This window comes from Solea solea, chromosome 11, assembly GCF_958295425.1.
Source record: "Solea solea chromosome 11, fSolSol10.1, whole genome shotgun sequence".
NCBI classification, from domain to species: domain Eukaryota; kingdom Metazoa; phylum Chordata; class Actinopteri; order Pleuronectiformes; family Soleidae; genus Solea; species Solea solea.
Genome location: NC_081144.1, coordinates 20,263,465 through 20,286,958, shown reverse-complemented (window position 1 = coordinate 20,286,958; position 23,494 = coordinate 20,263,465). Strand labels below are relative to the sequence as shown.

General features: G+C 40.9%; 2 protein-coding genes across 3 annotated transcripts; one reads left to right on the top strand and one right to left on the bottom strand.

Moving 5' to 3' along the window:
• Nucleotides 1-155: 155 nt before the first annotated feature.
• Nucleotides 156-12,812, bottom strand: znf341 (zinc finger protein 341). Of its 2 annotated transcripts, none has more exons than XM_058641927.1 (16): nt 12,776-12,812; nt 11,474-11,584; nt 10,612-10,802; nt 9,618-9,767; nt 7,948-8,250; nt 7,673-7,856; nt 7,283-7,376; nt 7,069-7,159; nt 6,696-6,936; nt 5,786-6,036; nt 4,821-5,029; nt 4,361-4,457; nt 4,144-4,276; nt 1,979-2,090; nt 1,821-1,891; nt 156-1,313 (listed from the first exon to the last, which is right to left on the bottom strand). In XM_058641927.1, the coding sequence occupies exons 1-16, from the start codon at nt 12,804-12,806 to the stop codon at nt 742-744; spliced, it is 2,841 nt and encodes a 946-aa protein (XP_058497910.1). In that variant the 5' UTR covers nt 12,807-12,812; the 3' UTR covers nt 156-741. The 2 variants fall into 2 exon arrangements, with proteins under 2 accessions (XP_058497910.1, XP_058497911.1); XM_058641928.1 differs by having other exon boundaries at nt 7,283-7,373.
• Nucleotides 12,813-13,372: 560 nt separating this feature from the next.
• Nucleotides 13,373-21,677, top strand: e2f1 (E2F transcription factor 1). Its single transcript, XM_058643783.1, has 7 exons — nt 13,373-14,778; nt 15,536-15,635; nt 15,985-16,204; nt 16,349-16,501; nt 17,334-17,448; nt 17,542-17,824; nt 18,917-21,677. Exons 1-7 carry the CDS (start codon nt 14,527-14,529, stop codon nt 19,156-19,158), a joined length of 1,365 nt encoding a protein of 454 aa, XP_058499766.1. The 5' UTR covers nt 13,373-14,526; the 3' UTR covers nt 19,159-21,677.
• Nucleotides 21,678-23,494: the final 1,817 nt, after the last annotated feature.

Genomic DNA, 23,494 nt, shown 5'->3' with positions numbered 1-23,494 from the left:
ATAAGAAATTGAACTTGTGGACGTATACAAACAGTGAGCTACAGATATGGATCACGTTTTCATTGATTGTTTACTTGGCACAGTTTGAGAATATTGTTTAACATAAACATATTATTCACCATGATGAAAATAACGTCTTACACAAATAAATTAGATCTTTTATACATTACAAATTGTATTACAGCTATATACAATACATATGTGAAATAAATGTGTCACAACACAATTATAAGTCTTTTACATTTGTAATTTAATCTGAAACCATATATAACGTGTACGTAAAGCTGCAGTGCGTAACTTTTGATGACTTTCCTTTGTTGTTGATGTTGTTTGGCCTCTGTTAGGGAGTGAGTGTGTGTGTGTGTGTGTGTGTGTGTACAGCAGCACCACAATCACTTCCTGTGTGCAGTGGGGGAATGTTGCCGTGTACTAATACAGTTTATTAGTAAATATATTGTGAGTAAATAACGCACTACAGTTTTTAAACTCATATTTTCAATATAAGACATTTATATGCTGTGGTTTACTGTGGCTACTAAAGCAGAAGGACGTGGCCGGCCGGTTGTCTCAGAGACTAAGATTCACTGTGTAACAAAACCCACAAATGTGGGCTTATAGTTTAAATAGCGTTTTAATTTAAAACAAATCATTTCCCAGACTCTTTTTCTCCTTCTTCTTCTTCTTCTTTAAATAATGGATGTTCCGTCGTGTCCAGAAAATGTCCAGAGAGGATGCGAAGAACTACAAACATGGCTGCTGCAAACAGTTTTGTCCATTGCTCTGAATCTGCTCCATTGCCTCACAGCCATGATCCAACCCGTCATCCTCCTCCTCCTCTTCTCTTTCACTCTGCTCTTCCCTGGTGCTGATAGACATGGCAGCCTGACAACCCTCGTCACTCCTCCTCTGCTCTCTCTCCTCCTCTTCCTCCTCCTCCTCCTCCTCCTCCTCCTCCTCCTCTTCATGTCTTTCTAAGTGGTCAGTTCTGCCCATTTCATCTTCATGTCCATCCTCTCCCACAGTGCCAGGCCTTTTTGCTTCTCGGGTGTATCTACCACACCTCCCGTCATCTTCCCCATCGTCCTCCTCTATCATGTGGCCTCCCTCTGCCTCTCCGGCGCCTCCTTCAGTTCCTGTCCCGTTGCCGGACGCAGGGCATTTGTGGTCTCTGTAGTAGCTCTGTCGGGTGAAGCCCTTGTTGCAGGTGGAGCATCTGAAGCGGTAGTTGTCTGTGTGGGACTGTTGATGCTCCAGCATGTGAGCTCTGCGGCTGAACGCCTTCTGACAAAACAGACACTTGTAGGGTTTGATACCTGGAGAAGAGATAGGGAGAAATAAATAAAAAAAAAATCTGAGTGATAGTGTTGTTTATGTTACAAATACAGGCTTTACTTGGGTCCACCTGTCTGGATTCTACAAACAGTAATTCATCTTCCCGTACAACATATATGGGCATAAAGTTTAAGTTATACAAACAAATATAGAACAAAATAGACAATAAAAATGTAATTTTAAGGTAATACTATGCTCATTCCATACAATATATACATAAAAAATGACGGGTTTACAGGATTTCTCTGTTTTAAAGGTGTTACATGTAAGGAATTTGTAAATTAATACATAAAATTATCATTATAGGTCATTCGAAATTAAGGAAATGTGTTAAATTGAAATACTGGCACAGGCTTTCCTCAGTTCTGTCTCTGTTTGTTTTGTTTTCTCTGCTCTATGATGTGTTGGTGTTCTGAGTGACTGAGTGACTGATAGTAAACAGTGTCATTTTTGTTTAACTGCAGATAAATCACTATTTATTCACTCACCAGAGTGTGACAGGATGTGGGCCTTGAGTTTGTCTGGTCTGTTAAACTCTTTGGTGCAGCCCACGTGTGTCCTGGTGAGAAAACACACACAAGAGTTAGCGTCAAGTTTAATAAGAGTAAAACAGAGAAAATAAATCATGTGTTTGTAGTCACCGCACCTGAAGGGACACTTGTATTTCTTGAAAGGTTCGTGGATGAGCATGTGTCGCTTCACTTTGTCCTTCCTGTTGAACGTCGCCTCACAGAGGGAGCATTTGAACGGCTTTTCACCTGAGGAATGGGAATCGGCGTCAAACTCGCGTCTATATTTACTCATGATTTACACAGATGTCACGTCAGCTCATGTGATTTGCACATGAGCACGTGAGACAATATTTGAGATTCATCAGCTCCAGTTCTACAGTAGTACACTATTAACGCTGTCATCAACATGTCATTAAATACTAACATTATGAGATGGAAACGGTCTCTTTTTCGGAATTGACAAGATAGTTTAAAACCTGAGAAACGCTCGTTGCCTTCTTGAGATCTCGATTTAATGGAAGCAAACAAGTCGTGTTGTTTTGTTTTACTTTCATCCACTTTTGCTTTGTTTTGGGTTTGTGCAGGTGGGCGTGGCTTGGCGTGGTCAGCTGCTCAGTCACAGGTGAACTAATTGGCAGAGCTGACGCTGTTTTGTAATCATGCTCTCTCCCTTTATATGCAGCAGCTCGCTGGACACGGAGGGAGAGGGACTGCTGCACGTGATGGAGAAGAGTTTGGAACGATCTAGGTTTATTGTTCGTGTGTGTGCGCAGCCATCTCAGTCTGTATTGTGTCGAGAGAAACCACGGTGGCAGCGAGACCTGCTACAGAGACACTAAAGGTCTTTGCTTCTAACACCTGTGTGTCAGAAATGCTCCACTATATTAACCCTTAGAGTATTTAGGCTGCTTTTTCCCATGACCGTGTTAAAATTTATATAAAGAGTAACGGTCGACTGATACATCGGCCGGCCGATATTTGTGGTTTTTTTAAACATGTATCGCATCGGCCGATATTTTATTTTTGTCTCATGCATTAACGCAGCCCTGTGTTGAGATGCTGAGAGCACGTGACCTGCATGCATTGCCCCTCCCGCCATGGCAGAGAGCAGCCTGCCAACAACTACTCTCCATGAGAGAACGGTATGTATTTTTAGCTGTCTAACTTAGCTGTATTATTGCCTTATACTTTGGAAGTCTGTCTGTGTCTGTGTCACTCTGACTGAGAGCGGAGCACTCTTACTGTGCCAACATCAGGCAAGGATTGGTGCAACATCTGCAATACATTGTTTGCCAACTGTTTTGTTAATAAATGTTTAGTTTTTTTGGTTAAATTTGAGACTGTGTAACATTTGTTATCATTGTGTCATTTTTATCATGTAAATGGAGGGATTTGCAATGGGCTAATCGTCCATGTGGAGAAAGGTCACTGTGTGGTTTTAGTAATATAGACCATCCCTGAACTAGACCGATGTCAGATTTCTTGACAATAGGATTTAATTCTTAAAGGGATTACATTTTCAATTTTCATTGGTTAACTTTAATTCCCACCGATTTTTAAAAGTTAATTGTTTAGTAAATGGAGTCAGATTTAAATGTTTACTTTATTTTGAAAAGCCTCTTCCTAAAGGCTTTTTGGGGAGAGACTGTTACATGCTGCTAGATAATTGTTAATAATTGCTAATAAGTGTCTTGTGTTTTTTTTTTTTCAGCACAACCTATAGGCAGTCTGATGTAAAAGATTTTCTTTCTGTTTTTTTTTTTTAACCAACTATATATCCACACCTGAGCAAAAAGTACTCCAAAGTTTCGGATTGAATTTGTGAAATTTGGAAATGCGTCACAGTCCAAAGTTCCCTTGGTTAGTTTTTATCAACAAAATAAAAGAAATCTGTCTATTTTGTGACTTTTGCACAATTATCGCTACTCCTGCTTTTTAAAAAATAATTTGCGATATAAAATGACTCATAACTTTAACTCGACAAAAACAAATTTTGTAAAGCCTGAAGATTAATAAACACAGTTCTGTATTATTCCTGCGGGCAATTTACCGGGTGCACCTGCGGCACAGATCCATGCTGGGTGAGCACTAAGGGTTAATGTATGTGTATAATAATGTGTTCCCTCTCTCTGAACAGCCCTGTTATTGGTCACTACCCAGTAGTTTCATTTAGACCACAGGAAATCACTGGTGTACCTGACTGGGTGCATAGGTCAGATTTCCTAAAGGCAGGAAACGGAGCCTATAGCAAGTGCAGAAAGCTACTTCTCTCAAAACTTCTATGAATGAACTTTCAGACCTGAGTGGATTCGAGTGTGGAGTTTGAGGTAGTGCTCCGTCTTGAAGGCCTTTTTACAGATGTGACACTTAAACCTCCCTCCAACGCCGTGAGTGGGGAGGTGGCGTCTGAAGTACCGCTCGCACGGGAAAACCTGACAAGGTTTGAGTAGTGAACTTAATGCAATCATAATCTTTTCAATCTTTCATCTGTTCTCCCACACTGGTGTTTGTTTTACCTTTTGACAGTGGGGGCAGGGGAAGTTGTGCGAGGCAGTCAGCAGATGTTGTTCCAGTGCTTCCTGAGTAGAATATCTGCTCTGACACTTCACACACCTGAGGAGAAAGAGAAGAGACTGTAAAGACTGCAGCTATCCTGCCAGACAAGTTAATAAGCAGAGCAGCAGTGTCTGAGATGGTCTTCTATATACCTCGGTTGTAACCCTGGACATGGTTGTGCATTAAAAATCCCCGTCGATCATCATCTGAAATACTTAGACCAGCCTGTGTGGCACCAACAACCATGCCACGTTGTTTAAATCCCCTTTCCTCTCCATTCTGGTGCTCAGTCTACATGCTGCGGTTTGATTTGCATTGAGAAGCAGTTGCATGGGTGTACCTTTTTATAAAGTGGCCATCTAATGTTGCATGTTTGCACTACAATCAACTAATGCAATTCTGTTATTATTATACACTGACCTGTAGATGGTGTTTTCCTTGCGTGTGTTTTGCTGTGGGCAGAAACAGTGGGAGTACTGGTGGACGCCCAGCTCAAACAGCGAGGGGAAGACCTTGCTGCAGAGGTGGCAGCGGTAGGTCAGCTGCTCCTGATGCGTGCGGGTGTGCTCCAAAAACTGATCCAACTTCTGGAAGGTCTGTGAGCAGGACTTCAACACACACTTGTAGACCTGCAGGGAGGGAAGCAGGCGTGTATTCAGGCGTGTGTAATCATCATCAAACGCATGAAACTCATACTATGATGATCCAGTAATGTGCAATAATAGCCCTATTGCTATCTATATAAGTGCAATACCTCATATGCGCAATCCTCTGTTTATACTGTAAATAGTAATCACTCTTAATATTTAATATTTTCTGTAGTGTATATTCATCGATATTAAAATGCATGATTATAAGTCATTACCTTGACTATCTTTGGACTATTTTATTTTACATACCCTTCAGGCAGGTGCTTCAGACCAATCTATACATGCACAAACAAACTAAGCTTTTTCCCTGATATCGCCTGTATCTCATCAGTCTGAAAACTTAGGACTTTGTGCACTTTGAACTTTTGAGCCAGAAAATCAAATCAAAGAGTTTAATAATATTAAAAAGCAAGGGTGTTTTTGAAGAGCAATAAAGTGGACTTGGCAGCTTTCCTCCGTAAAGAGGCTGTTGTTCAGCATCTCATTTTGAAATGTGGTCCTTTTAGTTTTTAATAATTAATCTGGAGAGAGTTGCTTTTCCATCAGGGAGTTTTTACAGATGTATTTGTGGTTTGAACTACAGTAAAACCAACCACAATGGTCACTGTCATGTTTTAACTTGGAAAATCAATGTACACTTCTACTGTATCAGTATTCAGCAAAAACAAACACAAAGCACATAGACTCACTGTCTTTAAATGGCTTTGTACCTTCTCAGTACATATGTGTTCTCACCTGCTCCCCTTTGTGCTGGGTCAGGTGGGACTTGAGCTGGAAGTAGGTCTTGAACTTGCTAGCACAGAACTGGCACTGGTAGGAGCTGTCAATCACAACGATCTGTTTGGTTTGACTTGGGCACTGTTGGCTCTGGTTAGACTGTGTCTGCATCTGTGCCGGAGGATGCCCGTTCTGCACCACCTCCCCTCGGCTGCTCTCCACATCGGCCCGGGCGGCAGGCACATTCTCCTCCATGCCAGCTCCTGCTTCTGTAATCAGTCATCGTACTTTACTGTGAGGGCTGGAGCCATAGATGTGATGATACATGGTTTCAGCATTTCTTTGGTCCTGAATTTGTAGTAACTTTAAATTTAACTGAAGTGAACAGAGAGCAAAGGTCTGTTTGCTATGATTGTATTATCTTTTGTGGAGGTAGTTGTGTTGTAATTATCATTTTTAATCATTTCCGATTCAATCTTTAACATTTGTTAGCATTGTTCTAGTTTTACCGTCTGCCCTTAAAATGTAACCCCTGCTGATAATATCATGGATTTAAACATGACTTATGAGTGTTAAAGGTCTTGTGGTGAGACTGCAGATTGTAACAAACAGAAAGAAGAAAGAACTCCACCTCCCAAGTGCAACTAGGGTCTGTTTGGTCTGCTGTACAAACACTGCAGTGCAAATCAAGGCCCAAACTTAATGTTCATATAAAGAATTATTCTAAGGCTTCAAAAATCACACCGTTTGTAACGCAGTCATATCCTTGTATAAATGTACTCATGGTTAGTTTATTCAAACTAAACCTGGTAAATCTCCCAAACCTGTGTAAATGTAATGGCTGAAATGGAGTTAAAAATCTTTGAAATGTATTTATTATATCTTTTTACATTCATTGTGCATTATTTATTAGAAATGACTCATTTACCTGATTGGGCCACCTCTTCCTCCGCTTGTGTTTGACAGCTCTGCTGTTGAGGCAGTTCCTCCTCCTCCTCATGCTGTTCATGATGCTGCAGCTGCTGCTGTTCATGATGCTGCAGCTGCTGCTGCTGCTGCAGCTGCTGCAGCTGCTCAGCGCCGCCTTCCTCCTCTCTGGATGACACTGGCACCACCTTCACTGTGACTGGTAATCTTGACACTGTGCTGGCCACACCCATAGGCCATACCTGGAGGGTGAAGGCAGGTGTCAGGCTACATCCACACTATCCTATTTTTGTTTAAAAAAATTCATAAATTCTGCTCCAGGTACTACTGTATCACAAACACATCACTGTCCTGCAGATATCAGTATTTAATACCTTGTGTGTCTGCATGTGTTTCTTCACGTTGGACTTCTGAGCAAAGGCTCTGCCACAGACGATACACTGGAAGGGTTTCTCTCCGGTGTGGCTGTAAAATGAAAGAAAAAAAAAGTTGTAAGTCTCAATTTACGGACTGAAAGAAGTCCGCGTCCTCTGGACAGACGTCAAATCGTAGATGGCTACAGTCTCTCATGCAGGGCCAGTGACTCACCTTCGAATGTGCTGCTGAAGATCAAAGTTTTTCGAGAAGATTTTGTCACAGAAATTACACTTGAGCTTTGGCCCCTTTCCTTTCAGCTGCTCTGCTGGGGAAAGAGATTCCGTGAAAGTGAATATTTATCCAACAATCATCATCATCCTTTTATCGACACGTGTGCAGTGTCATTAAAGAATAACTCTATGGTTTACATTTTAAAACGTGGAGTGGTTTGTTTGTCTTGAGTGAATCTGAGAAGAAAAACAGATCCTTTGTGGTGGAAGCTGTGGCACAAGCAGCAGTAAATTTAAATATTTTAATGCACACATGTAGCATCTCTATGAGTTTAAATGCAAATGAACTATATGTTTACAAACTATAATATGTATTTTCCTCCTTCCAGACCTGTTTCTCCATCTGGGCTCTTTTTGCTGCTCCTTGGCCTTTTGGGAATGATGACTTTTTCGAAATCGTCCAGCTCCGTCAGGCTGCTGGTGATGCTGCAGAGCTTTGTCTTGGTTCCTTGTTTTCCGGGGCTGTAGACAGGAGGAGTAGTGAACGACTGTCTCTCCACACACTGACTGGGCACCTGAGGCACACGTACACAAACAGACTGGTTTGTACTTACACATATCTCTTTATTACCATTAAAAGTTTCATCCTGCAGTTGCTTCACTCACTTGTACTGGATGGAAAGGCTGCAGACCCAGGGTGTGGATCTCAGCACCGCCACCTCCAGCCATATGAGGCAGAGTGCTGTACACCTGAACCACAGAGTTGCTGTGACTCGCTGCCACCTGAGAAGAGAGCGACTGTGGCGTGGGCTGGCCCGCTGACAGTGAGTGGGCCGGTGTTTGGCTTGGGGGGAGGGGGTGGGAGGACTGAGGCTGCTGCTGCTGCTGTTGGTGATGATGATGATGGTGGTGGTGGTGCTGGTGGTGCTGAAGGTAAGACACGCCCGCTGTGTGCATGCTCAGGTTACTCTGCAACATAAAAGGGAAACGGCTGGTATGAGCACAGTAACATTTAATCATTATACAATTATGTAATGTTTATTTTAAGCACTTTTAAGCAAGTTTGACACTTGTTAGGGCCCGAGCCACTAACAACGGGTAGTGACTGCGAGGGACCCTATTGTTATCCTTCAGATTATTATTCTATCTGTGGTTTTCTGGTCATTTTTGAGGGGGTTAACGTGCATAAAAACTCCTGAAACTTGGCACAGAGGTCTGGTGAAAATGCAATATTTGCATAGTTCCCAGAATCTGTGAGTTGCTCAAGGGCTCTATAGCGCCCCCCTAAGGTGAAAACAGAGGCAAAATACCGACATAAAATGCACCAATTTGTACAAGACCCATCAAAGATGAAATGTTGTTGAAGGGTTTGGCGGATTCAAAACGGTGTGGCCACGGCAACCCTCGTCATTTTGATGTATAGTACTGTTGAAAAACCTTAGGCCACCACGACAAGACCATTTTCATTGACGTAATTATTGGAATACAACCAGAAAAAACAGGAAATATGTGTGCAGTATTATAATATAAATATATTAAAATAGGATATTACTTCTACAGGTTAAAGTGTCAAGTTTGTAGTGTGACAAACCCTTACACTTGAACAATAGCACGACCCTGGCTCTCTTAAACCTGGAGTGGAACCATAATGTTATCATGTGTCTGTGCTACTATTTCATGTTGAAAATGGCTGCTGTAAAAAAGAAAAAGCCTATTGAGCCAGGTTTAGTCAAGACATACTTGAACGTTAAATATGCATGTTATTAGAGCTGCAATTAATGATTATTTTCATAATCGATTAATCTGTCGATTATTTTCTCGATTAATGGTTTGGTCCATAAAATGTCAGAAAAAATAATGTTGATCGGTGTTCATCAAACCTGGAAACGATGATGTTCTCAAATGTCTTGTTTTGTCCACAAACCAAAATGATTAACTTTTTCCATGATTTCTTTGTTATCCAGAGCAAAGAAATGAAGGAAATATTCAAATTTAACACGCTTAAACAATCAAAAATCTTGTTTTAATCGTGAAAAAAGCTTTGAACCGATTAATTGATTATCAAAATAGTTGTCGATTAATTTAGTAATCGATTAATTGTTTCAGATCTACATGTTGAGTTTACCTCACTGAAAGCTTGCTATTATATGACAACTTTAAATCATCCCATTCAAAATACCAAATAAGTACAGACACGAAATCCTAATTTTACATCAGCAAAGCCAACAACCATGCAGTGCACAGTACTGTATATGAACAGCAAGCATCACAAACACTGGCTGGTGTCTTATTCTAGTGTTATAAACAATGTAACGTGTCACCAACTGCAGTTTTACCTGTATGGGCGCCTGCATGGTGGCCATGGGCTGGTCGATGGAGGTGAAGGCCGAGATGGCCGACATGAGAACATCGTCACTGACCAGCACGTTGCCTTGGACCAGAGTGTGTGTTAACGGGGAGGGAGGGACTGTGATGTAGGTGGATACCTGGTGTTTGAGGGAACAGTAACACAATCAGTTCACATGTCCCCGAAACAATCCACTGCAACTGAGACGACATGTCAGATCATTTTGATTCTTATTTGCTCAATTATACTACCATTCCATTCATGATCCATTTTGTTCTGACTCATAGACTGAATATGAAAATGGATGAAGCCGTACGGTTTGAAAAGTGAAGCCTGGTAGGCAGTAGGGCAGGAGTAGCACTTAGCCACCAGGGGGCGACTGCACTGGTTGCAAAAAGAACTGTTTGAATGGAAGTCTATGGGAAAGTGAGCCTCCATTTCACTTGATTTATAACATTAATAAATATTTTCTTGAAGAGTTAATGATGTCAACCACTAGTTTCAGCTCTTCTTCAATGAAACATGTAGACAAATGTGTAAATGATGTTCCCATTCTGACTGCTAGGACCATCCCACACACGTCTGGTTGCAAGTGACACCTGTGAATTTATGGTTTCAAAAGCAGATAGTGTCGTTCAAATCACAACTTTTGTATACAGTCTATGTTCCTGTTACAAAAGAAGAAAATAAAGTTACAGAGCATTCAAAGGTACAACATAGTCTGTGCATTGTCTCTTAAACTGATAAAAAATCAGTTTACCATCTTACCGTTACTGTTGTCATTTTACAAATATTTAAAAACTAAACATTCCTACAGTTTTGCTTGATCTACAAAGGGTTTTAAATTTGTCTATTTGACTGAATGGTCACTTTCTTCATTGTCTGTCATATTTACTAACTGTTACAAGCTAATGTACAGCTCAACTGATCTAAACATTTAACAATCGGCCACATTGAAAAAAACAAAACACATCTTTCTTCACCTGTCTGTTGGCAGGAGTCTGTGGTACAGAGCTGATGGATGGGACAGGTGTGTAAGCATTGGTGGAGGCCAAGGACACAGTGGACAGGGAGGGGGCATTAGACTGGCACTGCTCCCTCTTGTGTGTCATGAATGCTGGCAAAGAGTTGAACTGTTTTTTACACTTCCCACACAGGAACACGTCCTCGTCATCTGCAGGAAGCACAAACACAGAGGGTTGAGGCGATCGCAGCAGGAGAGATGGACTAACCCACCTGCACTGCTGTACGACACGGCCATAAATGGATCTTTTGTTAACACTACTGTATTCACGTGTGGGATACAGAGAGTGATGATGTAGGTGAGGTTTGAAGCAGCAGCATAATTGGCACCTGACCAGGATCTGATTCCTGTTGCCAAAAAGACTTAAATTGTAGTGCCATCACAGAGAGGGGCTAAAAATAAATGGAGCTCACTTACGAGCAGCAAACACGCCACTAATAATAACTTATAGCTATAATCAAATAAATCAATCTCTAACAAACGATGGGAAAGTCTTTTGAGAAAGTACACTGTAAATTGTTTAAGCCAATACTAATGATGCTGTAAACATCATCTGCTGAATTTGATAAAACTGATGTCTGTTACATGATCTCCATAAGTATTAATCACATTACCTGTCTTGCAATTTTACCCGATTGGAAGTACATTATATTTTTTGTTAAGACAGTATTCTTTTGAGTTAATTTCAGATACCAGATATCTTTATCTTTTATGATTCTATCAAGTCAGCATAATCGTCTGATTGTTGGATTTGATTCATGTGTTTGTCTTGTCATCACATGGCTGTTACATGCTATGTTTGCAGTACATACAGTTCATACCCATAGACTGGATTGCAGGTGTCCCAGAAACATTCTGGTTGTTGGGGTCAGGAACTCCACCTTGACCGTCCAGCAGAGACTGGACTGCCAACACTGTCTGGTTGTCCATCCCTTTAAAGGAAAGAAGAAGAAGAATACAATGTGAATGCAGATTTTAGATTTTTAATGGGATTTGGGTAAATTACTAAGTCCAGGACTAACTAAGAAAAGTGTTTGGCTAAAGATGGTGGAGAAACTGAATCTTGCTTGAGGACAGGACACGTTTACTCATCCATTAATGCTGTTGACAGGAACTCACTGTCCTCACGATCAATCGCACTATACCTTCTGTTCCTTCAATCCCAAAACATGCATCATACGCTTTCATCTGGGAGCTGATACTGAAATCTTACAGTATGCACAAAAAATATATAGATCAATAACAACAATAATAATAATAATCAGTTAAAGGTTTTTTTTCTATCCAATACAGGTCCACTTACTCTATAGATATCTTATTACACATTAGTGGAGCAAAAATGTAAAATATTTCATTGTACATTTATGACCAATCTTTCTAACATTGTCAGTACTGCTTGATGTTGGCTGTTTAATGCTTTCTGTGTGCTACTGCCTGCATGCTCTGACTGATGTTTTTCTCCTGCTGTTTGTTTTATCGTTGCATAAAGTTATGTAATACCAGTTGTATTATCATTCATTCTAACATGGAATTTTAAATAATAGTGGTAAATGTTAACAGTTGCAGCTTCAGTCTAGTCATTGTGTTGTATTCTTACTTTGCATTTTAGGGTGTCTATTGTACTGCAGATGAAAAGCAGCCTTGTGACTAACTCATATTTACAGAATGTATGTTTGATATGCATATCATAATGACCAAATGAACAAATACATTATTGTAATAAAATATAATCCACACAGAATGCAAACACACCACTAAGCCTCGTACAGGAAGTATATTATGTTGCATATTACTGGACAGCAAGAGTAATGGGCCTGCTGCTCAGATGAGACATACTGTATGAATAACAGAGGGACATTTCACTGCCTGACTGCGATAGATGAGTATAATTTACAGTCATAAAGTGTCCACTAGGTTAAGTTACCAATAATCTACCAATGTTTGTTTGTTTACAATTGTTGTCACTGTCATTCATGAAATGTTTTGATGGTTATTACAGTAATACACAAATTCGCACAGCTTCTTCACTCAGAAATGGGGGAGGTGAATTGATGTTGTTTGAAATACCCATTTACGTTTTAATTATATTTGTAATAACGCCGTAATAAAGAACAAATCCCTACCTTCAAGCACTTCAAATATTGCCTGCGCCATCTTGTCGCTCTCTAGCTGCACGATAGGCGCTTGATTAACTGGGGCTGCCTATTGACATACGCGCGGTTCAACACAGTAGAAAAGACAGAAAATCTTCTTAATCCAAGTAGATTGAGGCAAATATGTGCCGGTTCAATGTGCACAACACACATGAAAGTGTTTAATGACTGTAAGTACAGCTTATTTGACAATATTAAGTCTCAAACTGTGACAGTGTAGGTTTTAATTCTATACATTCCCAAATTACAACAAGTAAACACATTGGGCAGTTTAATTTTAGAAAACAGGTTGCAGACTATGTACTTTAAATGTGAAATATCAAAATGAATTATTAGTCATGAGTTAGTTTGAAATATGTTCGCAAAATGAAAGCTATATCAATGGATTAACAATTATTTTTGTAGACCTTGAACGCACCTTCTTATCGATGAATTTGTGCTCGACAACGAGACAGACAATCTTTTGCGCCAATCAGAGCGCGCCGATCCCACCCTGCGGAAACAGCATCTCATTGACCAATGGAAAGCGTCCGTTCGACGCACGTGCCCGTTTCGCGGTAAAAAGGATTTCGCGCGAAAACGGTCAGAGCCCTGTTTAGATGTAGATCAGCTGAGACAATAACAACAATAACAGCCGATAACGGGGTCTGGACGGCGCTTTTGTGGATGGACCGCTCCCGCTGTGAACAAGCAAAGCACCAGCGACATGTACCGTGAAGGATGCGTGTGTATTTCACCGCTTTATTCTCTTTTATTTCCAGTTTTGTAGGTGTGCCTCCTGCGTGCCCCAGCAAAACGAGGGGGCAGAAGAACTGCGGCTATTAACTTAGCTAGCATGCTAACGTGCCACATATGTCATAGTAAATGATTATCTGTGTTTTCTCTGCTGAACCAAGTGACGCTTCATGACGTTAACTCTCTAAGATGCCTTGTGATGTAGAGATTGCTTTTGTACAATATATATTTGTATTTTGATTGCTCACTTCAAGGAAAGCAGCTGCAAAGTTTGAATAGCCGTTTAATGAAGCCCCGTATGTGGGGTCGGTGGCTATAACATACAGTTTTATGTCTGTTATCAGATCAAGTGGCTCCTTTTTTGTGTATTTGTGTCTGTGTGCTGTCAGGAACGAAGCTAATGTCGTTAGCAGGAGGCTCAGTATCTGTGGTGAAAGTCAGTGTGAGTATGTGAGTGATTGTGTGTGTGTGTGGCCAGGCCTCGCGGCTCTACAGTACTGACAACACACATGAAAACAAAAGATTAGCTTGTCCCTTTTGCTAGGTCGCTCTCCCCCTCTGCGTTTACTTAACATCGCGACCAAAGTGCGACTCTTTCTTCGATCACACGGCAGCGACGGAGCCTCTTCTCGCACAGCTGCTATGCGTTTAGCAATATTATATTACTTGCCAAATTTCCTGTTTGGCAGAACAGCCTGTCTTGCTGTTTCACCATAACTATCAACCCATTCTAGTACCTGCTGTAGTTTCTTATAATCACAACGTATACATGAGTAGTAGCTTGTTTGTAGAGAGACATGTTGGAGCTGCATTTGAACACCTACAGGGAATCGTGCTGTTCCTGCTTAAATTCACTGAGTGTAACAAATGCAAAGGGGTGTGGATCCTCTGTCTGACCACAGCATCTCAGTGTGTGACACCACCGTCTCCTCTCAACACCTCAACAAAAGTCCAGTGGAGGGCAACACAGTGACTGAGACAGTGCAATGTCAGAGACTCTGATCTCAGGGCAGACATCGGAGGATCTGTTGGCCGACTTTGAGACTCTGCTGAACTCTGGGGGCATTGACCTGGGCAAGGACCACCAGATAGTGATCATCACCAGCCCCAGCAATGATGGACTCCACCCGGCTATCGCTCCCACCAGCACGGGGGAGATCCTGCTGTTTGCAACGCCACAGGGCCCCGCCGACGTGGGAATCCAGGACAAGAGGCGACCGGCTCTGGGACGACCTCCGGTGAGAAGAGGGACAGATGGGAGAGGGTGTGAAAGAGAAAGAGGGAAGTGGTTGGCTATGGTGGAGTCCATAATGTTTTGAAATGTTTACGTCACTGTGCTGCTCCTGCAGGTTTTGAGTTCATCCACCTGTCGTTAGTTTTTCTATTTAAAAAGTAAAGGATTCCACTGAGGTTAATTTTAATTGTGTGTTATTCAGCCTTACATTTAACCAGGTTAGTCCCAAGGATCTCTTTTACAAGGGAGACCTGGCCATGATGGAAGTAGCACACTGACAGTAATACATAACATTGAAACTTGCTTAAATAAAACACTAAAATCCAAAAAGCAGAGCTTTAAACTTTTTCAGCATTACTAGGTTTTGAAGTTGGGTTAGGGTAAGGGTTAGGATCAGATTGAGTATCAGATGAGGTAAGAACCTCTCCTACCACACAGACAGTCAGCAGCACAAATGACACAAGTTACAGAAAAAAAAATAAAATGAACTTCTTGACCAGTTTAACTAAAAACAGTGACATCTCAGGGAATCTGCCTCCAGTTCTGTCGTTCTTGTAGGGAGATTAACTCGATAAATTTCATGTCCATCTGCAGTTAATGTCATGCTACGTTTGCAGAATATTCAATTGCCCTCTTTCCAGTTTCAATGACATGTGGTTTTGTTTCATTCATGTGAGTTTTCCTGTCGTCTGATTAGAATAAAGCACACTTCATAATGTGCAAGTCAATGTTTTATGACAAAAAACTTTGTATTTCTTCAGGTTAAGAGGAAGTTAGATCTGGACAGTGACCATCAGTATGTCAGCACCACTCGACCGTCCATAGGCCAAGCACCACCGTCCACACCTGCCCCACCCAGAGGTACACACACACACACACGGTCACAGTTTCTTATTGTCAACATATTTTGTACTGAAAAGGCATTTTTAATTTATGTCAGTTGTTGCCTTTTGGTCATTGTTCATGTGTGGGAGAATGTTGTCTGATAATGTTCGAAAAACAAGTCAGAGCTGACTCAACTGAGTTCAACTCAACTGAACTATAATTTATTTTTCATTAGATTTCATCAGGATTTTTATCAGGCAGTTTGTTATTACACTCCTCTGTGAACAGGTTTAAAATGCTCCACTGACACTGAGAGAGACAAAACAACAACAACTATCATTTGGATCAAAACAATCCTGATCAGGGGAATTCCTTTTCTTTCCAGTTCCTAGAATCACGACAGAGAAGTCGCGGTATGACACTTCCTTGAACCTGACCACCAAGCGCTTTCTGGACCTGTTGTCCCAGTCGGCTGACGGCGTGGTGGATCTTAACTGGGCCTCGCAGGTCCTCGATGTCCAGAAGAGACGCATCTATGACATAACCAATGTCCTGGAGGGAATTCAGCTCATCTCCAAGAAGTCTAAGAACAATATCCAGTGGCTGTGAGTATGAAACGATCTTTTGCCAGACCCAATAATGCTAAAATAGTATAAACTAAGAAAATCCAATTGGTCCGTGAAACAACATTTAAAAACGTTAAAACCTGATGACTGCAGTAAAATATTAGTCGCTCTCTTCCCCTGCAGTGGTAATCGAATTGATGCAGCGTTGGTTTCCCGCCATAAGGAGTTGCAGAAGGAGGTGTGTGACCTCACGGAGGCTGAGGAGGAGCTGGACGAGCTCATTACCAAATGCAACCTACAGCTGCGGCTGCTCACGGAGGAACCGCAGAACAAGAAATATCCTTCTGACCATGATAATTATCCAACTAAGCCTAACCACATTTGGCCTGGTCATGAATGGCAACTGTCCCTTCAATACAAATGGGGTTTTATTCGCCTGCACATTTTTTGTTTCCCAATCTATGGTCCAATCTAGGATCAGTCCAGGCAATCATTGTCCCAGGCAGTGAAGGAAAAGTGCGTTACCAGCCTTAAAAGACCAAAACAGTCTGGGGTCTCTGAGACCATGTAGTGAATGACAGTTTTCTCTCCCCTGGCCTCTACCCAATCTCTCTCTCATAAACAGTGTTTCCCTTTAGGGCCAGACACACACCAGACGCACACAAACACTTAAAGGAATCATGGTGCTCATGTGTTTCTTTTAAAGACAGCAACAACTGAACAATTATTTGATTTGTACATTGAACTAAACATCGGAAACATTCTTTTAATGATGACCAAGCTGGGTCAAAGCCAGTTATCTGGTGGTGACTGGACCTTTACTGCTTGCCAGGGGCAGGCAGTGCAGCAGGTACATCTTTTCTGTACTTGGACCCGGAGCAGGAGAACTACTCCGGCTGCTTCTCGCAGGAGAGCGAGTGTTGCCGACTTCTGAAACATTTTTGTGGCCACTTCTTGGTGTTTTCATCCAGAGTGCCGCTGTATGAAGCTGTCTCACTTTACGCGCACTTAATGCTGCTTCTTCTGCCTCAGCTTTTATTATTAAAAGTTACAAATTACATCTTTAAATTGCAGATAATGGGTCGGGTCTGGAAATGGACCTCCGTCCATCTCAGTTCTCTCAGTCACTTGCTGTTGTTTTGTAGTCCTTAACAGTTGTGTCGATCACGTTGGGCTACGTGCGCTGTCAGGACTTGAGGAAGTCCTTTGATTCTCCAGACCACCTGGTGATGGTGATCAGAGCTCCACCAGAGACCCAGATGCAAGTTTCAGAACCCAGCGAGGTGCGAGCCTGAAGAATAAGTCGGAATGATACTCAGCTTGTTTTTAATTTTGTCGCATTGAGGTTCTAACACGATTTGGTCCACATCTCTCAGGGTTACCAGGTGTCGCTGAAGAGCTCGCGCGGCCCGATCGATGTGTTCCTCTGTCCGGATGACAGCTCTGGTGTCTGCAGCCCTGTGACTGAAGGTAGTCCCACAAAACTAAATGCTGACCCCCCGCTAGTGCCGCCTCCTACACAACCCACAGACCAATCACACACTAGAATTTCCACACCTGCCCTGGAGGTGGGTTTATCGTCCCCGGGGTCGACATCTTCCACGATCACAGCAGCCTCCCAGCAGGACCCAACGTCACTGGTGTTAGGTGGGGACACAGGTGAGTGTTCACATCTGCCAATGTAGAAGTATGCATTACTGTGTAAAACATGTGTATGTAAAACTGTAGCATGTGTTGAATCACATTAGTTAGGGTTCACTTCAGGTTTAAGAGAGCCAGGGAATTGTAGGTCCCACTAAATACTCGACACTTTAACTCGTATATAATTTGTGTTTTGTGTTTTATGAACTACATTCATGTATTTTCTTGTATGTTTTCCAATTAAGTGATTGAGAAATAATTATACCATCTAATGGTGGCCTGGGACTTTTGCACAGTATCGTGCATTACGTTAAATTCACAAATGTACATAAATAACATCGCATTCTCAGTAAGGAAGTCACAATGTTCCACCTAAAATCTTGATAGGTACTGTAGCTTTAAAAAAGTTGTTCTTTGAGGTGTGATTGTTTCGATTTAGGAATACATCGTCGTACCTTCCCCTTGCAATACGCTAATCGATATACACCGGGGCAAATACTGATATTTCAGTTTACAGTATATTGATTATCACAGAATCGCTATGTCGCATCGTACCCACCGCTAACTCTGATGCAGCAGAGTGAAATCACTTTAGTATAGGTCACACTGTCCAACTGAAGACTACCCTATGATCCTTGATTACAAATAGTTGATTTTGCCTAATGGCAAGTTTGTTAATCATTAAAATTCGGATAGAGAACATATCTGAGATCTGAGAGAGATTCCTTGTAGCCCATGACTTAAGATCAAATTATAATGCCTTATTTGTGTATGTTTTTGTTATTTATAGATTTATTTTGCATGAATCATGAATAGTTTTTCCTGTCATGAACTATGTATATTATTCCATATCAAAACACTTTTGTTTTGAAGTTCTGGGAATGTCATCACAAATATTAATCGTTAGACTAGCTGTATTAGACTGTTTTATTACTTGAGTAAAGTTTTGTCATTTCAAAGTAATGTTCTGTTTACATCTTCTCCAGTGAAAAATGAAAAAAGTTGTGTAATAAACACAATCAAATATTGTATTATCGACATTAGTGTCAGGGTTAAAACTCCACAGTCTTTATTAAAGTGAACGACTGTCTCTGTGACTTTCTTTGACAGAATCACTGCTGGGAGGTGATCCGTTCTCCAGCCTCGGAGACATGCCTGACTTTGACCTCTCCCCTCTCTCCTCCTCGGACTTCCTGAACGGAGAAGGCCTCCCTCTCCCGTTAGACGGTTTCATCAACTTGTCCCCCCCTCACAATCACAATTACCATTTTGGACTGGAGAACCACGAAGGCATCAGCGAACTCTTTGATTGCGACTTTGGTGACCTATCGCAGGTTTTGGGGGACAGTTAGATGAAACAGACGGAGGAGGACGAGGAGGAGGAGGAGTTGAAACATGGGCAAATGTGTAGGACTTCTCTGCTGTTTCCGTTTGCCTGGTAAGAAGACAAGAAATTGGGATTTTTATGGACTAATCTTGTTTAGAAAAAAAAAGAAAGTAAAAATGAATGTTTAAATTGTGGGGTGAAGGAATATTTTTTACGTAGTAAATGCCAGTGATCCCCAAAATACCAACTTAAACTACGAAACCATGAAGTCCCCCAAATTGTACAGCACATTATCAGCACTTCTCGTTCGTCTTTTAAAAAAACAAAAACAAAAAAACTTTTAGACCAAGAATTCCAAGCTTTAGTATAGCTATTTAAATTATTTATATGAATGTTATTTTGATATTTTGTACTTAATGAGGTTTTTGTTGTTATTGATGATAATGTTTTATCCAAGTTGATTTTGCAGGTGTGGTGTATGTGTATGTATGAGGAGGAGTGTGCACTCATTAGGCTGGTTTCCTTAACACTGATTAGGTTTCGTGCAACAACTAACAAAGCTGGTTTCTTAAGCTGTGGAAGTTTTCCGGAGTTTGATGTTCACGTATGAAGAACACAGCAGGAGATTGTTTGGGAGCTGGAGAATTTTGCGGCTCGCAGCCTCTCTGGACAAATCCAGATGAATGTATGAGCTTTAGTGCATTCAGCTGTCGTTGGCTCAGTCTTAACTGTTACACGTGTGCATCCCACTCCTGTAAGTTGAAGCCGCTGTAATGAAACCAGCATTAACAGAAATACACATTCATGTCCAGTCTTTCTAAAAGCATCTTGGATATTGGATGTTTCCCCTCACAAATGATTTGAGTCTAAAACACTGGAGTCCTGGAAAACTGGACCCTCAAACATTTCTGGAAGTAAGACTGAAATCCCAGGCCCAGACCAGAGTTGCACATGTTCCCCACTCTTATAAGAGTCAATAATATATTTCCTTTCTGATGTCAGTGAACTCGAACACATTGTTACTGGGATTTACACAAACTCGGTTCTAAAATGTTTTTTTGGGGAACTGGATGACAAATATTATAAATCAATAGTTACCATGAGGTTTTCAGTGTCCGGTATTCCATCCTTTAGATCTGTTTAGAGAATCCAAACAATGGTAGAAACTCCACAGTTAATTAGGTCTTGGAGAAAAGTGTGTAGGAAATCAGGTGATGATAGACTTCTACAGTTATTCCTATGAGCAAAAAACTAATACTGAATGTATTGTTCTCTATTAGTTAGTTAGGCGTTTAGCCATAGTCTCAGGTGTTCAGAGCAAAGCAAAGTCTTAAATCCACGTTCATGATGCAACGTGAGAGTTTTAGATGTATTTCATGGGTGACGTGTAAAGTTGATTTTAGATTTTTAGAGGTTAAGATGATGGATGCGTAAAGATACTGCAAGTCCCCCCCCCCCCCCCCCCCCCCCAACCTTTTAGTCGAACTTTTAAAGTGAGAGTAGGTCTTGAGCTCTGGTAGGATTGTTGATAGGTTCAGTAATTCCTCCACAAACCATTCCCTCTTTGTGGATTCTGGACGAAGTCAGTGTGGTTTGTCTATCGAAGGTTCATTTGGATCAATCTAATCCATGTAAACAGTGATGTCGTCAGGGAGTGAAGTGGAAGTGATATCGTCTTGATGGAATTCAGGAGGGACGTGCGGCTATTCAGTATATGCACATCAGGTCAGTTCAGGAAGTTAATGTTTATGCCTTAAAACAATGACCTTTCACCAAGTAAAGGGATGCACATCTTATCTTAGACCCAAGGTGATCAATTCCTCACTGTTTTCCTAGGACGACGGCATTCGGCGTCGTCTCCACATGCTACTAACACGCCTTCATTGAATTTCTGTTGAAACCATGTTGATTCAAAATAAGCAGCAATAATGTCTTCATGTTATGTTTTCATTGCGACATGAAAAAAACTGTCCTGTGTGTTCTAGTTAGAAATGTCTTTTTTCTTGTTCTAAATTATGTAAGCCAACATCATGTTTGTTTGCTTTTTTCGCATTCCATGTGTGTGGGGTTTTAATATCTGTGCAGGTGCACATGTGTGTGGATTTTTGTTGTTGTTGAATTTCATATTTATTTTAAAATAACAAAATGTTTTTTCAGTCATTTTCTGTCAGGAAAGGGCTTTATACCCGTACATTTACTCATTAAATCCAAACAAGTCAGACATTGTTAAATGTGTTTTTTCAATAAGCTTTGCTTGTAAAGTATAGCGTCTGATTAGTAGCAGATTTCTTTTTAGAATTCCCCCCCCTTCATAAAAAATGTCTAATCTTTTTTGCAACTTTTGCATTGGCTGATGCCACAAACGGTACTTTGTGGAGAAATCATTTTTCAACTGATTCTGTAAATGTCATTTTTCATACCTGGTTCACTCACATCAGATATGATTATCATCAGTTCAGTGGCAGAAAACAAGTTGTGAACAAACTTGTTGCCAGTTATCTCATCTTGTTCTTTTTTTTTGTCCCCAGGTCTGTAAAAGTAAACAACAAATATAAATAACAAACAAATAACAAATACACTATGTAAGTGTTTTTGCTATCGCTACATGGCTATCATTAGCAGTAGCAGCTGTTTATCTACGAGTTTAGCATCAGACTTTGCTCCCATGTGTTGCAACGGGAAACAACAGGTTTGACTCTGTAATTCTTCCTTCTTTTTTTTTACCGTCATCCCCTTTCTTCTCCTGCAGTTAGCATGTTAGCAACAGGAGCGTGCTAACAAGCTACCTTCCTCTGAAGCAAGGGGATGGCAGAAAGACATGCTAACAGGCTAGCTCTAGCCTGGTCAGCCAGTCTTGCCACTTTCCACTTGAAACCATGTTTGTTGGCAGAAAACACTTTACACCTTGAGTTGAAAATGTTTCAACTGACAAGCCACTGAAATGTCAAGCTTAATAGAATGTATCTTTTTTTTAATGCCCGTCTGTCTGTCTCTCTGTCTCTCTGTCTCATTAGCCTCCATCAGCGGCTGTACTGCGTTCATGTTGTCCGTGAGAAAGTTTGTATGCATTGTTTCTCTGCAGGACAAATGCAGTGCCTTTTTTTGTGGTGGGGCTACATAAAATAATGCAGTGCAGGTTCCTTTTCTGGGGGTTTGTCTTTGGGGGGGGGGGGGATTTCAAGACATTTGTAAATCGGTTGAAATCAAGTCACCGTCAGTTTTTAACGCCACAAAGATTCTTCTGTTCAAATAACTAAAGATAAAGATAAGATAAAGAGACAAACAGGGTTTTCTGTAATAATGTCCAAACTGGAGTCAAATACAGCGTACGTAACATTATCAACATTAAGTGTTGAACACAAAAGTCTACAATCTCAGTTTGATAACAAATGCAGTGAAATCACAGTGATGATTTAACAGAATGGAGGTGAGTTAACTTCAACCCTGAAATAGAAAAAAAGTGCTTTTGAGGAGAATCTGTGGTTTATCCAGCAACTTAAAAATCTACTTTGTTTTGCAGATGTTCCTTGTGCTGCATTCTGGGTAACAATACATGTTTGTATTTGTCTATTATTAATAGGCTCCATTATGCCCTTTTGTATCACGATTTTTGGACAAAAATAAAGTTAACTATTTTGATTTGACTTATTTTCATGTCGTTCTGTTAAAGTATTTAACCCCCAAAAAACAGTATTACGTTCAAACATTTGCATAACTTGTTCTAAAGGAAGACATTGTAATAAATTAAATACTATTATTATAGTGTACCACACTTTTTCGAGCAGTTTGCGTTTAGATATTAACTTCAATATTGTTGATGTTTTTCCATTTCTCTCTTTTTGTGTGTAGGAGCCACCTACTGTCTACACTTAATTACAATTTTGCTAGAAATAACCTTGGAGACCAAAACTGCGTCCTAATGAGGGGCAGAACACAAGTGGATTTTGTGGATTTAGCAGTTTGCAGGTAAATTGCTGCAGGTTTCAACAGACAGAGAAATTAAATATTAGGGGAACTATACAGTATCCTCAAGTCAGAGCAAACATTTGATTGTGAATTGGAACTTTTAGTTAAGTTAGTAAGGGCAGTCTTTGTGTTTGCTCATGGACGTATACTGACGCATGGGCCTCACGCAGTTTAAAACCTCTTCAGATGTCATATGGTGTGGTTCTCTGATCTTCTCTTCTGTGAGTACACACCTGCATCACCCATGCATGCACGATGAGTGAAGGGAAGGGAAGGGAAACTCCATAGCTCTCAATGATAATGTGACAGTGGATTATTGTGGATCTTTTACTTTGGACATTGTTTAGATGATGTGACTAGTAACATGAATGACATTAGGCTTGTGGCTCTGTCCC

Excerpts from the sequence above, each read along its gene's own strand:
- e2f1 (XM_058643783.1), top strand. The coding sequence starts at position 14,527 with ATGTCAGAGACTCTGATCTCAGGGCAGACATCGGAGGATCTGTTGGCC. Across the intron at positions 15,636-15,984 it reads CACACCTGCCCCACCCAGAG|TTCCTAGAATCACGACAGAG; the intron begins GTACACACACAC and ends TTTTCTTTCCAG. Across the intron at positions 16,205-16,348 it reads AAGAACAATATCCAGTGGCT|TGGTAATCGAATTGATGCAG; the intron begins GTGAGTATGAAA and ends CTTCCCCTGCAG.
- znf341 (XM_058641927.1), bottom strand. The coding sequence starts at position 12,806 with ATGGCGCAGGCAATATTTGAAGTGCTTGAAG. Across the intron at positions 7,160-7,282 it reads CTTCAGCAGCACATTCGAAG|CCACACCGGAGAGAAACCCT; the intron begins GTGAGTCACTGG and ends TTCATTTTACAG. Across the intron at positions 1,314-1,820 it reads CCACATCCTGTCACACTCTG|GTATCAAACCCTACAAGTGT; the intron begins GTGAGTGAATAA and ends TCTCTTCTCCAG.